The following is an 18,323-nucleotide window of genomic DNA, read 5'->3' on the forward strand; positions in this document are numbered from 1 at the left end:
GCTTTTCTCGCTCGTATTTTATACTCGCGCGCTCGGCGGACTTTTGCGACGGGAAAAAATCTCTTGCCTTCTCAATTCTCGTGTACACTATTTTATCGGAATCTCAAAGAGTGAAAAATAATTATATTTCTCCAAGGGCGAAATACGCTGCTTTTGAGTTGAACAATTTCGTGTATCGTAAAAGCGGTTACGCCTGAGAACTTTTATCCTTCCTTTTTCTTTTTTTTTGTTCTTGCTTTTTTTTTCTACGGACCAAGCCAAAAGTCGCCCGGGGTTTGTAAAGTTCTTCGCGAAGAGTTCTGAGTTATTGAAAATCGATAATCGCGAAAAAACTTTCGGTAACATTATTGAGCTTTCGAGAGTACTCCTTGTATTTACTTTTTAAGACAAGATTTATTTACTTTGATAGTTAATATAAGAAAGATACGATAATATAGCATCTGAACAATAATCGGCAATAAGATAATTTCAATACTAATTGCAATTTATTTGCTAAGTAACATCACGTATATTTATTGAATATGCATATTGGGTTGGTGTCAATTTCGTAGGATTCTATTTCAATACATATGAAACAAACTGATAGCACGGTCAGCCAATAATGAAAAGATAACGATCGGTGAACATAACTCAGGAAATATGTATTTCACGCAACGACAATTCTGAGCGTCATAAACGATTTCCGCGTAAATCTTTGCACTTTAAGCTAAATTTACCGCGCGTTCATGTTAACTGAAGAATGATGAATAATCAATTATTCATTCATTGAAATGTGCAGTTTTAACATGCGTTACCGAGATATTGTGTTTTATTTCATAGTATTATACAAGTGCATTGAAAAGTTGGGACGACTATTATAACACCATATCACACATTGACATCTTATTTTTCATGTTTTCCAAGAACGTTGCCGAGAAAAAAAAACAAAAGAGACGAAAAGTTTTCGGCAAAAATCCGCCAATATTAAAAAATAACGTGTGTCCCGAACACGATAATAAGAAAAACAAGTATAGATGTCACGTCCAAAAGTTTTGTACCGTATATAACTTCATAAACTCGCGCCACGCCGTCTTGCTGTCATAACGGTAGCCTAAGTAACTAGTTCGCAGAGTTCCCTCTGTAAATGACTTATGTAGGACAGACACGTGTGTATATACTCTCTCCCTCCCTCCCTTCCTCTCTCTCTCTCTCACTTTAAGTTTCCCGTCGCTCGCTGCCTTGTATTTTCCTTTCTTTTTTCCTGTTTTATATCTCGGCACTCAAGGGATAAGTTGTTTCCAGTCGAACGAGTGATATGAACCTCGCTCAGTGGCATTTTTTTAACCAATCAAAGATTTTTATTAAATATATATTTTACCGTGAAGCTTAATAGGTGCATTGTTTTTTTATAGTTGAAAGAGATGAAATTCATTACGCTAATGATTTGACTGCCTATAGCTGAAGACAAATGTGAAAGGAGAGACATCTACTTTGCTAATATCAATCTTGTAATGTAAAAGTTCACCTTAATGAAATCGAAAGTTTTCGTAAGCATGACTATACAGGCGGCTTTTTCCTGCCACACCATCCTCCAGAATTCGACAACTGTACTCTCCATAGGTCCCTGAGTTACGATGTAGGCATTGGGCTTTAATAAGCTCTGCAACGTTTATAAATGATACTCGACGTTAGTCCTGAATACAAATGCATTTCGATTGTCATTGAGCTTAATATATTATACTCACATCGACATATGAGGCGTTTACGTAATCCGAGTCTGTTCGTCCATCTATCGTCTCCAAAACTACTCTGTTATAATCGTCTGGAAGTGACAAATAAGGTAACGTTAAAATACGACTGAAAAAGTCAAGAAAAGTCAAGGATTGTTACGGTCGCTTTAATTTGTTCATGCATATGCGAAACGGATACATAGAAGAAATGTTAAACAGTAGTTTATTGGACACAAAACTTTGAAAAAGCTTTAATTAACATAACGCGGCGTCTCAATTATTGTGCGAATGGCAATAACGCCCGAATTTCGTGGGTTATGCTCGCCATTGACTACCTGTTACTCCCATAAGCTTATGCTATATCCTACTCTAATTACACCTCGGTTACAACGTATTGGTCACTGTCAAGGTTTATAGGAATCATGCTCGTTCAAAAGACTTTGATTTTGACGATGTTGTAAATAGCTAATTTTATTATTTTTATTAAAAAATATCGTTGTATGTAATTTTTTCATTCGATTATGCGTCTCTCACTTTGTCTATTTCGTTCAATCAAAATACAAGGTTTAGAAAATAGAGCTAGAGCCGAAAATGTCTTTTTTGATGATCAACGAAACATTCGCTTGTAAATGAGAAAAAAACAACGAGCCGCAGTGAATAATTTTTAATTAAAAAGATTTATCAAATCGCATTTATTTTTTTGCATGAAATATAATACACCGCATATGGCTCGCGGAGTAGAACAGAGTTAGAGAGAAAGAAGGTCGGAAAATGGTACGCGAGATACCATGAAATATTCACCGGACTTACGAGGCCTTATCCACGCTTTATGGCGTGCCGTTTAGACGTCCCTTTTACGCATAAGCCGGAATGCAAGTGTGTATCCGTTCGCACAACCGTTCCTAAAAATTTTCGCGATTTCTTTCAATGCCTAACTTTATCGTACTATTATATTCATATACGTTTTTATTTTGCAGAAAACAAGGTTTAATATCGCATATTAGAAACGTGTCTGCCGGTTCGACAAAAATATCATCTATTTTTTTCTTTATCAAGTATTTTACAATTATTATCGCAGATACCATTGTAAATTACAGAAAGAACTTTAAGATAGCTTTCTTTATAAAAAATAATTTACAACGCGTAAATGTTCTAGTATTGTTACACTTCTTCAACAAATCTTTTCAGTCAAGAAAATTTTTCTTAAAATACAAAATTTGATTTTTTAAATCATACGAATTACGCAATATGTTTTCTTAAATTAAGAAAAATGTTTGAAAAAATTTTAAAACATTTATTGAAGGAATGACATTTAAGAAAATTATTTCTACTAAATTGTACACAAACGAACTGTAAGCTACGTAAATCTCGTGCTAAAAAGAGAAAGGTAGCTTTTTCCACAAACAAGCATGTTATAATGGGGAGTACTTTTGAAAACAGTTTTCGCGTCAGTGAGGCAATAATTTTCCGCGCAAAGGCGTTTCATACTTACACGGAATACATTTTTGGTTTTGATTCTTCTCCCGGTTCGCTTGCTTCAAGGCGTGTCTGCACGAATGGGTTTCAACTTTCGTCGCCGTCTGAAACATAGCAAATGGATAACCTGACTTTAGTCTATGTAACTTTCACTGTTTCTCTAATCCGATTTTACCATTTTATTCAAAATAACGCATCCCGACGTCATTATAGAATTTTAAAAATGTAGTCGCAATGACAACAGTTTCTTTTCTCGCTACTTGACGCGTCCTGTAAACGTTTTGCACGCACGGCGAAATCATAAAAAGTCTCGCGCTTCCCTCCACATAAAAGCGCTGTCGTATAGTAAAAAGTCATAGCCTAGAGCTCTCCACTTTATTGAACTTGCGAGGTAGGGAAAAAGTGTTGGGCATTCGAGAGTCTCACAATGATATTTTCGGGCGGCGAATTCCGTATACGCGTAAAAAAAGACAAACGACACGCACACACACGTTCACATGTCACGAAGCATCTTGCCAAAAACGGTACGAAGTCGTATTAAGGCCCAGTCACGTAGAAGACGGCTATTCAAAGTTATATAGTTTTTTTATTGCTACGATCTATTCTTTCTTCACATCTATGATTGTATTTTTGATCATCGTTATATGAATGTGATTGCATGGTAGGAATACATTTAATTGACTTACAAAGATGATAAACTAGTAAGCTTCGAGTCAATACTGAAAAATCTTTAGATCTACCATGTTATTTTAATACAACATTCATATAAGCGTTCGAAATTCGGCTACGTTGGTATCTATACAATAAAATCCCAATAATTAGAGTAAAAATTTATTGTGAAGACTCAAAATATTGTACAAATTCCATAAATATTTTCAGATTTGAACTTCTACATCCTGATATTAAATGTATTATTACCACTAAAATATTTAAACGACTAATAAAAAGAATATTGACTTTGTTTTCCATAATTCTTTAGTCATTTTATTTTGTTATAGTATTTTAATATCCCCTATGAAGGGTTAACGTCATTTTTCCAACATTTTACCATCGCTTACAGTGTTCATGTATTGCTCCCACTACTCATGAACTTCGGTAATGAATTCTGAAGTTTACTATGCTGTTTCAACAACATACTGATATCTCTTCAAAATATAACATCTATATAGTCATTTCAATAAAGAAAGTAATTTTATTTGAACCCATTATCACAAATTTCATTAATTTTTGTTATTTCAAATAGTTAAATTAAAGTTTATAAATGGTTTCTCGCTTTCTACTGTATGCTAGTTAATAAGCCCCACCAAATCCGAAAAATAACATTTATAGTTCTATTTAATTTTACGGAATAAAAGCATTTTATCGTCCATGCAATATCAACTTACAAATCTTTAGAACATTGACGACTTATTGAATATATCCTCTGAATAAAACTTAGACGATGTATGTTCTTCATGTCATTACTCATTAATTTTGAGTTTTTATTGTGTATTACGACATATTACTCTTTAGAATGATTTTTAGAGAGGATGATTTTAATAATTGACACAAGTGAATATTTTGCGAAAATTAATGATACGAAATTTGGTATTCTTACTCCAAATTAAGTTTTTGAAAGTAATAAGAGTCATCCGCCCTAAGCTAAAATTTAAAGAATATAAAGTAAATTACTACGATATTTTATGTAAAGTGTACATTATTGGAGTACAAATAGTTTCTCCGAGGTGTAAATTTACTATGATATCTTCTCAATAAATGTTCAATAGCAATAACTTAAATCAATATTTTTCTTTTTTTTTCCTTTTTTCTTCAAGTTTGGTTGGGGTCAAATATAGCTCCGCGGTCTTTCTTTTAATTACACTTTAATTTTATAACCGTCAAAATAAATTATTCTATGAAAATAAAATACTTCATATACTTCTCAATAACTTCAATGAGCTTCTGAAATAATGCCGACTATCAGATTTCATACAGTGATAAATCGTTAATAGTTAACAATTAATTTTCCAAAAATGCGTGGCAAGAATATTTTGGATGAGTAATTCAGATAGATAAATTTCTTTGAAGAAATTGATTGAATGCTATATGAAAATGTTGTTGAAATATTTTTTATAGTGTTGATATTTTATAAATTATACAAATATGAATTATTTCCATTTAGTTTTAATTGAACAAAAGATATATTGTCAAAAAGACTTTTCTTGAACAAAGTAATACCAAACAAAGTGTCTACGTCAGAGATTATGTTTAGAAAGAGGAGACAAAGCAAAAATTCAGCATAAAATGATAAGATGACTATAATCGTATAATTTTTTGAAATCTAATATCTAAAAGTGTTTTTGGAAATTATCTGTCGAGATCAGATAATCAACTAACGATAACGGTAATTTTCTACGTACTAATAGAACAAGAAAATTTCTTAAATTTGTCGTTCAAAAGTAATTTCATATTAGACTCGAGGAAAGGTACAAGAGTTATTTTAACAAGGAGTTATTTATGATATCTTGTAGTGATTTTATAGAAGAATAATCAAATAAAGTAACGATATAAGTTTCATTTAAACAAATATTACAGCTTATAAATGAAAAGATAAATCATATATTATTTACTTATTTAATATTCTGAAATTATTTGCACTGTACGAGTTTTGGATTCAATCAAATGGTTATTCTCCATTTATAATTTTAAATTGATACAATTTTTGAGGAAATATTAGCTTGATGTTCAAATTGAAAGATAATAGCAGGCTTTATAAGAACATGAGTTTCTTGCACTAATATAATCAATACTAGTATAAATATAAAATTAAATTACAATCACTTTGTACTACAAATTTGAAACAATAATGCGTTTCTGATTTCGCAATTGTATTGTGTGTACAGTTGGATGTATAACAAAACGCACCTGGGAACAATGAAAAATTAACAAAATTATCGTCGCTTACATAATCCAAGAAGAAAAATCAAATTTAAAAAATTAATGACGAAAGGAATGAAAGATGTATAGACAATTATGCACGGTTTTATTATACACAGAATAACATAGCTAATAACCATATTACTGTGCATACGTTGTATGTATAACCAAACCTTGCAAAAGTGTCCGTTACGCCAAAAGAAAAGTCTAAAGATAAAACATTATCTTTTTTTGACATTTATTTCAGCACGCAGTTACAACACTCGTTCTGTTATAATACAGGTTATGGAAGTAAGTGATTCGTTTATGCATTTTTTCATTTTTTACAACAAAGCTTTTCAAATATTGAATATTATTTAACAGGTATAAATTTTTACATAATTATTCATTGATAAATAATCCACATCGAATGAAATAAATTATACTCGATATGATAAAGACAAGCTTGATAAATAAGTAGCTTAATATCAGAAGGACGAATTGAATTTGTTCAACACGATTTGATTGAAACGTGTATTGAAATTCAAATATGCGAACACTTGAACAACTTCTGAAATTGAAAAAGAATGTGAAGAATCAAAGTAAAACGAATCTTCCGTACATACGTCATATGCTGATTTTCACGAATGGGCAAAACAAACTTGACAAGTATTCCGGATGTACATCGTTTGCAGATTAATATTTGATGTTAAATATAGAATTTCCAGAATGCGCTTAAGATCCGCCATTCTCACATAAATAGACGGCAGAAAATACCGGTGACTTCACAGCAAAAAATCGCATTGTCGAGTACGAATGTCAAATTTACTTATGGGACTATAACTCTTTTGATAGACTATAACTGACTGTAACTAAACTATTTATTCATATTATGCAGTGGATTGACAACTATAAAAAGAATGAAATATGTAAAATTAATCAATGACAAGAATCACTATACTATGGTTACCATAATCAACCTATCAAAGACTAATTACATTATCCTTTCTAGTACGTAAGTCAATCGTGCCGTGTGTATTGACGACTAGTTTGAATTAATCTTGAAATAATATAATAATTCTATTGCTTTAGAGACGATACAACATAATAAATATTTATAGCAATATTATTCTAGATGTCAATGGAACATCTTTAATTGCGAATGTGTCTGTGTAGTCTATTCTTTATAAAATTCATTTGAACGAGATCAAAAGTCATAATGTAGGTGATATCATAACATTTCTTGGCTAGGATGGCATTAAGTGGTATTTTAGAGTCAGTTGTTTGTAATATCCCTGAAACTTCTTTCTATATAACGTTAATAACTTTTTTGGGAAGATCTAAATTTTAGATATTTTTGTATTTTGGAACAAGTTATTTTAATCAGATAGTATTTATTTAAGATAAATTTCAATATACTATTTCTTTTTATATACTCTAAAACTTTGATCTTATAATCTTAAGTAAAATTTAAATTTACTTACTGGTTTTAACTTCATCAATAAACTAAAGCAATTAAAAGAGCTTTGAATCACATTTATCAACGCTATTAATAGATATTTGGTTATATAACTCTACAAGATAGTTCGGAAAATTTTATCACTTTATTCTACTTTCGCTGAATATAAGGTGAATTTTAATCATTTTCTTATAAGAGAATATTTTCAGTCTTCTTAAAAAAAATCGACTAATTTTAATTTCTAGATGATCATATAAAAAATATGACTAAGTTATACTTAATACTACCAGGAAAAATAACCTGATAGCTTCGTGACATAACACAAATATATCTAATCAGAGAGAAAGGATGAAATTTTTAGATAAATTTTTTATTTAGAAAGGAAACATAGCAAGAGTTGGAATTCACAGATTTGTTTGGGAGAGGAACTAGCTGAGTATAGATCACATAACCCAAGAAATGTCTCAAAAAATAAAACTAAGATTTATTTCCTCTTTTTGTGTCGAACTGAGCTGTAAAGAGGTTCGCCGAAGTTTGGCGGTAGGAGAGTACTATAATACAACTAAGATCTCTGAAATCGACATAAATAATATCGATAATAAATAATATAATTGCTAAATTTTGTTTGCTAAATTACGGTTTAAGATTAGTTGATTGGTGGGTTAAAAAGATGATACATTTGTTAATATATATATATATATATATATTGTGACGGTAATCGTCAAGTTAGCGCTAATCATTTAACCTTATTGTTGTCCGTGAGGGCAGCACCTCCCAGGGGGGACAAAAACATGTAACGAAGGAATTCGGCACGCGAGCAGACGGAACGCGCGCGACAAGATTCGAACTAGTGAAGCATCAACCTTTGTTGTGTCCGCCCGTTTCGCTATCGTATCGCCGCTGATCCACGTGCCTTCGCTGACCGTACATCAGATCGACGAGAGGACCACAGCAGATACAGCCGTGATAACCGCCACCCAGGAGCCAGACGTCCGATCACCTGAGGCCAGGACGAGTGAACGAGTGTGTGTATGAGGTTTCGCCATCGAGGGCGAAACCATAACGTGCGCGCGTTCGCGACCGGCAACAAAAACAATACAATTAACTGTTCCGTGCTGTGCAACCCGTCATAGTGTTCTCCGGTCGCAGATAAGTAAGGTAAGCTGGCCAGCTTAATTACGCGTTCGGAATTACATGAATGAATAATAACTCGATGCTAACATTCGATGCGTGTATATAACGGCTCTAGCGACAAAGAGCAGCGAGCGTACCGGCAAAGCGTGTTGCCGATGAGCGAGCGTGTATGTAAACAAACGCGCGGGCCGACCTTTTGTGAGTTTTGAGGAAACAATAAAAGATCTGATTTAGCTTACTAACAAGTGTTTTCGTTAATTCTCTCATTTCTCATAGCTTCTACTCAATTCCGAATAGGTTATTAATGATTACAGGTTGACTGAGGCATACTTTCTCGTGCTCCCCGAATTCGTATTGAGCATTGATAGATACGCGTGTCCTTTCGAATATAATTACGCGATTTAATTAATTAAACGGTTATACCCCGTTACATGGCGCCCAACGTTAAAGAACCTACGGTGTTTTTGATAGTGCAAAACACCGGTTCTTAACAATAAACTCGCGCCCAGTCAACCAACGACTTAGGTGGCAGTCAAGTGTTGTTATGCACACTTGACACCGAAGGCCACAATAATAAACAAACACGTTAGCTAGCTTGCGAAGGCCCGCCGCGGCGAAAATTTGTAAACAAAACCTGTGAACGCGTGCGAGTGCAACCGAAAGATTCTAGTACGTAAACACCAGCGAATTTTGAAAGTTGCCGCAAATAATATTGTACCCGTTGGCCCGGGGAAAAACTAACACCGGCAATTTTCAAACGGAATTATTTCAATTGAATAATTTTGTTCGACATTGTATTGTGTTAGCATATTTTTTTTAATATTATGTACTGCGGTTATTGGTGTTTACGTATAACGCTCGTAACAATATTTTAGATACTAACTCACACAGCCGTGCTAACAAACAGTTAGTACGCCTGATAGGTAGGATCATTATATTGCGTATTGACGAGCAAAGAATCTCTCGGCAACCAATCCAATAAGCGCCCTTGATCAAGCCCTGTGTTGGCAAATAAAATTTTTTTTTTTTATTTCTCAATTCGGCGCACCAATTATAAAATAACACTCGCACGCGCATAACATACTTGTAATTTTGCAAAAATCAACCGCAAGCAACCTAACAGAAAATAATGGACCGCACTCAGACCGAAGTAGAAAATTGGGTATGGACGCTCCAAGACGAGGAAATCGAAGAATACCTCGACCAGCTGGAGCTCAAGACAAGCGGGAGTAAGCTCTCGAGAGCTGCGCGACTGCACAACTGGCTACTCGGCGACTATTCCGCAGCGGATTTCGCGGAAGCCGACAACCAACACAGCAGTCCAGCCAAAAGAGCCGCCCTACGCTCGGAGCTGATAGTATCCATATGCCAGGAACACACAGCATCCGAGCAGGAGGGAGAACATCCGCTGGCACAACTACTACAGAGTGCGGACGTAATATCGCGAGTCCAGCAAACCGCAATAAACATCACGAATGCCCTGGACGGCGGAGAAAATATAAACAGTAATAAAGAAATTACTATCACGGCTGATGATGGCAGCCAATTCAGACTCCCGCCGGCATTCGCGATAATGGTACAAGACCTCATTTTCCGGTCCAGGGAACATGAGAGAAAATGGGAGGTACAAGACGCAAAGAACTTAAATGCGTCTAACCTAACCCATATAGTAGAACAGATTGTCAGTACCAACATTAAGGCTCAGGAACAAATAGACAACCTGTCAACCAGAATTAAGGCTCTGGAAAAGACCGTACACAGAGATGCACGGCAAGACGAGTCGAACAGTTCCAACGAGGAGCCACGTCCGGAAAACACGCGTAGGAGCGTAGCATTTCAAGATACGTTCACATGCCATTACGACGCCAGGCTGCCCCAGAGCACTCCAGCCGGACCCGGACTGAGGCCCACGGGGGCCGCCGGTAGGACCCCCCGCCGGACGCCCCATTTCGGAGAGGGTGGACAGCATCAACTCGGTGGAGTTAATGCTGAAGTGGATAACCACCCGCCGAGCATGTGGTCATCCCAACAGACGACAAACCCGTGGTCGACTACAAGAGACGTCGGCCGCATCGTCAGGGGATGGAAGCTCAGATTCTCCGGAGAAGGCAATGCAAGCATTGATACCTTCTTATCAAGGCTGGACAGCTCGAGGAGCAGCGCGGGACTTACAGAGGACGAGATGCTCCTGGCAGTATCCGAGCTACTCGCCGGTCCCGCCCTCGTTTGGTACGAGGCCATGCGTAGTGAATGGTTCTCGTACGCGGATTTCGAGACGGACGCCAGAGCATGGTTTGGGACCAGCAGGCAACAACAGCAGCGTCTGACGAAAGAGGTCCAAGGCCGATATCAGGGCCCAGACGAACCCGCGAACGTCTACATCGCGAACATGATGGGCCTAATGAATCGGCTGAACCCCAAAATGTCACACGAGAACCAGCTGGACCTATTACACGACAATCTGCTCCCGGAAATCCAGAGTCAAATACGGAGATCAGAAGTGGACTCCGTACGAACCCTAAATGACCTAGCCACGACGGCCCAGAATAACTTACATCGGCGAAGGATGGAGCGGACGATACCGGACCCTCAGTCGACGTTGTATCCTGAGATGGCGTATCATCCCCGCACCGACGTGAGCAAGGGCCGTAAAGGAAAGGTTGCATCTATGTCCGGCGACAAACCGGAAGTCAGCGACAGATTGGACCGCATGGAGAAGGTACTCGAGAAGGTGACGCACCAGGTCGTCTATACACCGACGCCCTCGGGGGCGGCGCCTAATCCGAGTTTAGAAGCCGTCGATGGTGAGAAAAAGGTTCCTCCCACCGACGTACTTAACCAATTGCTGTCGTCCATCAAGGAAATGTCGGCGGAAATAAAGAATATTCGCGACGACAAAAACCTGGCTTCCGAAGATAGATCCAAGAGACCAGAGACCCCCCGCAAACGAGGGAGAGAATTCTCAGGGCCAATCAAATGTCACGAGTGTGGCCTACTGGGCTATTATAGGAAGTTCTGTCCCCAGTGCAACAAGGGAAACGAGCAAAGGAGTGGATAGGCGGGGTTGATCCCACTCCTCAATCCAGTAGCCCAAACCCCGTCAAAGAGATCTCGCAGCCTCCGCCAACACCGCCCACACTGTTAGCAGCGAGAGTGTTGGGCGATGAGAGCGGGAACTCCATTAGGGACGCCAAAGATAAGCGTGGCAGAAGAGTGCACATGGAGAATGAGGGCATCGACGTTAGTAAAGCCAGCAACCCTGGACCAACCGAGGCGGCGACGAAAGAATCGCACCCGCCCTCGAGGACACGGGTAAAGGCGCGCAAGTCGTCGAAAGGAAGCCCCAAGAAGACTCCGACCGTCCGAACCAAGGAAGCTTGGACGACGAGTGCCGTCGCTCGACCACGCGTCAGCACAGTGGTTAACGCTATCAGGAATAAAGAGCTAAGCTGTGGAGCCGTCGAAACTGTTTCCCGATATTCCCCGGAACAGGAGACGCGTTGGTGGTTACCGGTGAAGATAGGGGACTTCCAAATACGGGCCCTCTATGATCCGGGAGCTTCCACCACAGCCATGGGAAGTAACGCTCTACAAATAGCGTCTGTGCTGGGCGTCGGATTGAACACCACCCACGCGGGTACAGCGGGACTACCAGACGGTCGTAAGGTAACGATCGTTGGTCACGCCCTGTTGCCATTCACCGTGGGAGGGTTAACAATGCCGACGAGAGTAGCCATCCTCCCTACTCTCGCCGAGGAATGTATTTTAGGAGTGAACTTCATCAGGTTGTTCCGAGCGGTACTTGATCCAGACGATAACACGTTGTTGTTCAAGGGATCGCAGGCCAAAATGGAGCTAGAAGTAGCTAGCTTGGAGGCTGGTCCGAGATTAGCCACAATCGGACTAGCCGAGGTTACGGCTACACAACAGACTATGCTACAGAAGACCATCGACGAGGCTCTGTCCCGAGCCCCGTTGGGCTTGGGATGTGCGGCAGGCATCGAGCACGAGATTCGGGTCGGTGATACGAAGCCGATTAAACAGCGTTACTACCCAGTATCGCACAAGGTCGAGCAGGAAATGCATAGACTGGTAAGGGAAATGTTAACCCAAGGGGTAATCGAACCAGCAGACAGTGGTTGGTCGAGCCCAGTGGTTATGATTCGCAAGAAAGACGGTTCATATAGATTTTGCATTGACTTCAGAAAGGTCAACAAAGTCACTGAGCCGAATGCGTATCCCTTGCCGTTTATGCAGGATATATTAAGGCGTTTGCGAAACGCGCGCTATATATCCACGCTCGACCTCAGTAGCGCGTATCACCAGATCCCGCTTAAGATGGAATCTCGGCCGATCACGGCCTTTACCGTATCCGGACTGGGACATTACCAGTTCGTACGAATGCCGTTCGGTCTCTCGTATGCCGGTGCCACCTTCCAGCGGTTGATCGATAGTGTGATCGGTCCCGAGTTGGGCGAATTCGCTTTCGCCTATTTGGACGATATCATAGTGGTATCGTCCAGTTTCGAGGATCACCTACGACATTTAAAAACCGTGTTGGATAGGGTGTGCAAAGCCGGCCTCTCGATCAACAGAGAGAAAAGCGTCTTCTGCAAGTCTGAAGCCAAATACCTCGGCCTGTTAATCAACCGCGAGGGGATCAGGCCAGACCCTGAAAAGGTGCGCTCTATCATGGAGTACCCACGACCAGGTAACGTGCGACAACTGCGCACCTTCCTGGGGGTTGCTTCATGGTACCGCAGATTCTTGACCGACTTCGCCACACATGCTCAACCGTTAACGAGGTTAACAGGAAAAAGGAGCGAATATGTGTGGGGAGAGGAACAGGAACAAGCCTTCGCCAAAATTAAGGCACTCATGATGTCCGCTCCATGTCTGGGATTGCCAGAACCAGATGGGCAATATGTGCTGGAGACAGACGCTAGCGCTACCGGAATCGGAGCCGTCCTGTTACAAAAGGCAGGAGACGGCGACCGAATCATAGAGTACGCTAGCAGAGTCCTTAATCCGGCTGAGCAGAACTACTCAGCAACGGAGCGCGAATGCTTGGCGGTCGTATGGGCCATCCAAAAGTTCCGCCCATACATTGAAGCGTACCCGTTCAGGGTGGTAACTGACCATAATAGCCTGAAATGGCTATACAACCTAAAGAATCCAATTGGACGTCTCGCCCGATGGGCCTTGCAACTTCAAGGCCATACTTTCGAGATCGAATATCGAAAGGGGGCAGATAACGTATTGCCCGACGCCTTATCGCGCGCTTTCGAGCCCACGAGGGCAGAGGTTGGCGCAATAGACCAGCCGAAGCCAAGGGACAGCGCCTGGTACACGGATCAATTCCGACGCGTCGAGAGCCAACCCGAGCAATACCCAAATTGGAAGGTCGTTGGCCGGGTGATGTATCACCGGAAACCGAATCACGACCATCAAGGAGGAGACCGATATGCCGACGAATGGAAACTCGTCGTGCCCCAGGAAGAACGCAAGGTGGTGCTGTTTGAAAATCACGACCTAGAGACGGCAGGGCACTTGGGACGCGAGAAGACCTTCGCCCGCGTCGCCCAGTCCTATTACTGGCCGGGAATGTACGCAGATGTGAAAGGATACGTCCGAAAGTGCCAGGTCTGCCAACAATGCAAGGTCGAGCAACGACCGCCGCGCGGGCTCATGCAGGACCGAACATGGTCTATGCCTTGGCAAGTGGTCGCGGGCGACATCGCCGGACCCTTTCCAAAGAGCCCACGAGGGCACGAATACGTCCTGGTATTCGTTGACGTATTCACACGTTGGATCGAATGCATACCCATACGTAGTGCTAACGGCAAGACGATCGTGAAGGAACTTCGGGAACGAATAATCCTGCGTTTCGGCACACCCAAGATCTTCTTGTCTGACAACGGCACCGAGTTCCGCAATCAGTTGGTGGACGGGTACCTGAAGGATCAGGGGATAAAACGGACCTTCACCCCAACCTATACCCCGCAGGCTAACCCTACGGAAAGGGTTAACCGCACCCTGAAGACGATGATAACATCGTATCTGCAGGGGAACCATAGGGAATGGGACCGAGCGCTACCCGAACTCATGTTCGCGCTGAATACGGCCGTCCATAGTTCCACCGGGGTTAGTCCGGCCATGCTCAATTATGGCAGACAACCGGGAGCCCCGAACACTCTCCGGAAACGGATGGACGAGCTCGCCGAACAGGAAGAGAGTTTGCTTCGAATTGGACAATGGAACGAGCACATGCAGAAGAGCCGTTCCACCATTCAACAAGCTCACGAGAGCGCCTCGGATGAGTCCCTGAGGCAGTCTAAGTACTATAATGCCAAACACAGGGACCACAGGTTCAAAGAAGGTGATTGGGTGTGGAAAAAGAACCGCATACTGTCCTGTGCGGCACAGGGCATTTCCGCGAAGTTAGCACCCAAGTTCATCGGCCCCTTTATCGTCACAAAGGTACTCGGCGCCAACTCATATCGCCTCGCCAATCAACAGGAAGAGGTCACAGAGCTAGTACATGCTAAGGACCTCAAACCCTATTATGGACGAGACGACGACATACCGGCAAATGGGCCTCGAACGCGAGATGACGACGAGACCTCTACCACCGAGGGAGCCGAGGCGATGAACGTCCCGCCTAATGCGAGCGATACATCGATACACGGAAACGGGCGCGCCAACACTTCAGATAATACACTCCGAAATGACGACGCGACAATCCCGAACTCACCTCGCCGTACTCGCCGTAATCCCCCCAGCCGAGTCCCGCTACATATCCCTCCTACTAACCCGACGAAGCGCCCACGAGGAAGACCTCGGAAGTCCGCGCTAACAACACACACCACACAACATCGACAAACGACACGAGCCCCTCCTCCCATCATCGCGAAGAGGAAGAGGGGCAGACCACCGAAAGCGACAACCGTGGATGCATGATACACGGCGAACGAAGGACCTGGGAGACCGACGCTAAGGACCCCACCTTCGATTCCGGCGACGAAGGCCCTGGGCAGCCGAACAGGCGCCCACCTTCGATATTTAAAGTTGTTTGTAGGATACTAACTCGCCGGACATTTACAGGATGCAGATCACCCTCGATCAATTCGAGCAGGCGGCAGCCGCCCTCATCGGCCTGGACCTAGGTCCCGCCGTCGAGGGGGTGGTACATGCCGCGCTCCACCTACTCGCCCAGAAAAAGGAGGAAGAGGAGCGAGCACGGGTGCGAGCTCACGAGAGCTCGTCATCCGTGCTCATAGAAGAGCTCCTGGATGAGGAAAACCCCACGACGCCGGCAACGACACCCGGCATCACGCGCAGCGACGCCGCACCACCATCCGGACCACCAAAGGGGCCCATCCCTATGAGGGTTCCCACCGTATCGGTGGGCACCCAAACGGAAGAGGGCGCCCCCGACGCGAGCTGGTCCCCCAGGTTCCCGAGCCAGGCACCACCTTCTGGCAAAAGGACCTGGGAGGACATTGTTGAGGGCTTGAGGGAGGTCGAGCGAGGATGGACGACCCTCAACGCCCTCCAGCGGGCTGTGTACGCGGAATATGATGCGTACACAGCCGCGGGACACCACCCAGTAGATCTTGACCACTGGGAGAGAGTGGTGTCCCGCCGTCGCCAGTTCGCGTCGGCCCTAAGAGAGGTGCAACAACGCCTCCGCCAGGCCCACGAGGGCCCGGCGAGTGGCGACACCAACAGCCTCCCCCAGTCTCCGGCTGCCGGGATCAGAACAACGGCTCCGGAAACCAGGTCGGAGATGACGCCGCACCAGGGTTCACAAGAAGGCGGGGTAACCCTGGTGGTCAACGTGGACGGGAGCCAAAGCGGTCAGGCAACGGGGCCCATCCACATTAATGTGGTCCTGGGCTCCTCGGGTGCGGATTCCACGGTCGAAAGGCCATTGTGGTCCGCCCCGAACCGTAGGAACGGGTTGCCTCTGACCCCCCGTGAGCGAGGGCTCCCACGGGGCACCCTCTCCCGCGCTCAATGGGAGGGGTGCAACGTGTGCCACTACCCCGGGGTGACCCGTACGGACCGCTGCCCGCGCGTGCGGCAACACGCCGACCTGGTCCAGGAGAGACTGGGGTGGGAGGCACGCGGCAGACCTCCATTGGACGACCAGGGCCAGGAGATACAACCAAGGCCAGCTAGGTGATGATGTCCTGCCCCCGTGGGCAGGACCACCGATACATCGCCCTGTCGTCCAATAAAGATAGATTTGACATTACTCGAACTATGATCCTTTATTATCCTTCCCCACCTCCTCCTCGGAGAGTACGGCGCTAACGGGATCATCGTCAAGGACCCTATAGGTCCAGACTGGAAGGGGGCTGTGACGGTAATCGTCAAGTTAGCGCTAATCATTTAACCTTATTGTTGTCCGTGAGGGCAGCACCTCCCAGGGGGGACAAAAACATGTAACGAAGGAATTCGGCACGCGAGCAGACGGAACGCGCGCGACAAGATTCGAACTAGTGAAGCATCAACCTTTGTTGTGTCCGCCCGTTTCGCTATCGTATCGCCGCTGATCCACGTGCCTTCGCTGACCGTACATCAGATCGACGAGAGGACCACAGCAGATACAGCCGTGATAACCGCCACCCAGGAGCCAGACGTCCGATCACCTGAGGCCAGGACGAGTGAACGAGTGTGTGTATGAGGTTTCGCCATCGAGGGCGAAACCATAACGTGCGCGCGTTCGCGACCGGCAACAAAAACAATACAATTAACTGTTCCGTGCTGTGCAACCCGTCATAGTGTTCTCCGGTCGCAGATAAGTAAGGTAAGCTGGCCAGCTTAATTACGCGTTCGGAATTACATGAATGAATAATAACTCGATGCTAACATTCGATGCGTGTATATAACGGCTCTAGCGACAAAGAGCAGCGAGCGTACCGGCAAAGCGTGTTGCCGATGAGCGAGCGTGTATGTAAACAAACGCGCGGGCCGACCTTTTGTGAGTTTTGAGGAAACAATAAAAGATCTGATTTAGCTTACTAACAAGTGTTTTCGTTAATTCTCTCATTTCTCATAGCTTCTACTCAATTCCGAATAGGTTATTAATGATTACAGGTTGACTGAGGCATACTTTCTCGTGCTCCCCGAATTCGTATTGAGCATTGATAGATACGCGTGTCCTTTCGAATATAATTACGCGATTTAATTAATTAAACGGTTATACCCCGTTACAATATATATATATATATTTGCATTAACAGTATATTAATATTTAAAGCTGGTTATGATATCACAGTTTTTATTTTATAATTTGATCGCCAGTAACGGCATGTATAACTACGCTATTCAAATTTTTTCTTATCATTGCTTACTCTGATAAGAAAGAATCGTATACATACGAGGTAGCCGCATTCGGACGCTTTAAATATACTACACTACCGTTACACATATTTCTTAATATTTGTAATCACCGTTGGAAATATTTCTTTTTTGTTGATGCTTTATGAATTAAAAAAATATCAGTTGTTTTCGTATACAATTTTAATTAAATATAATATATAATCATTTAGAACATATAAATTTTCCTGTATGCTATGTCATTATAGACTATCTTGAAATCTAAATATACAAACAATATAATTTCTTTTTAGGTCATGTTT

The 18,323-nt window shown here is 42.6% G+C and overlaps 1 protein-coding gene across 7 annotated transcripts in view; it reads right to left on the minus strand.

The window, feature by feature from the left end:
- Positions 1 to 18,323, minus strand: part of LOC131666690 (receptor-type tyrosine-protein phosphatase kappa) — a 116,527-nt gene that overhangs the window by 7,127 nt on the left and 91,077 nt on the right. For all 7 annotated transcript variants that reach the window (XM_058939537.1, XM_058939542.1, XM_058939540.1 and 4 more), the window contains 3 exons: positions 3,202 to 3,289; positions 1,725 to 1,801; positions 1,505 to 1,639 (listed from right to left, as the gene is read on the minus strand). In XM_058939537.1, coding sequence (XP_058795520.1) covers positions 1,505 to 1,639; positions 1,725 to 1,801; positions 3,202 to 3,289 — 300 coding nt within the window. The remainder of the gene's footprint in view (positions 1 to 1,504; positions 1,640 to 1,724; positions 1,802 to 3,201; positions 3,290 to 18,323) is intronic.

The sequence above is a fragment of the Phymastichus coffea genome, unplaced genomic scaffold, assembly GCF_024137745.1.
Source record: "Phymastichus coffea isolate CEN01 unplaced genomic scaffold, Cenicafe_Pcof_1.1 PCOF00060, whole genome shotgun sequence".
Classification (NCBI taxonomy): Eukaryota; Metazoa; Arthropoda; class Insecta; order Hymenoptera; family Eulophidae; genus Phymastichus; species Phymastichus coffea.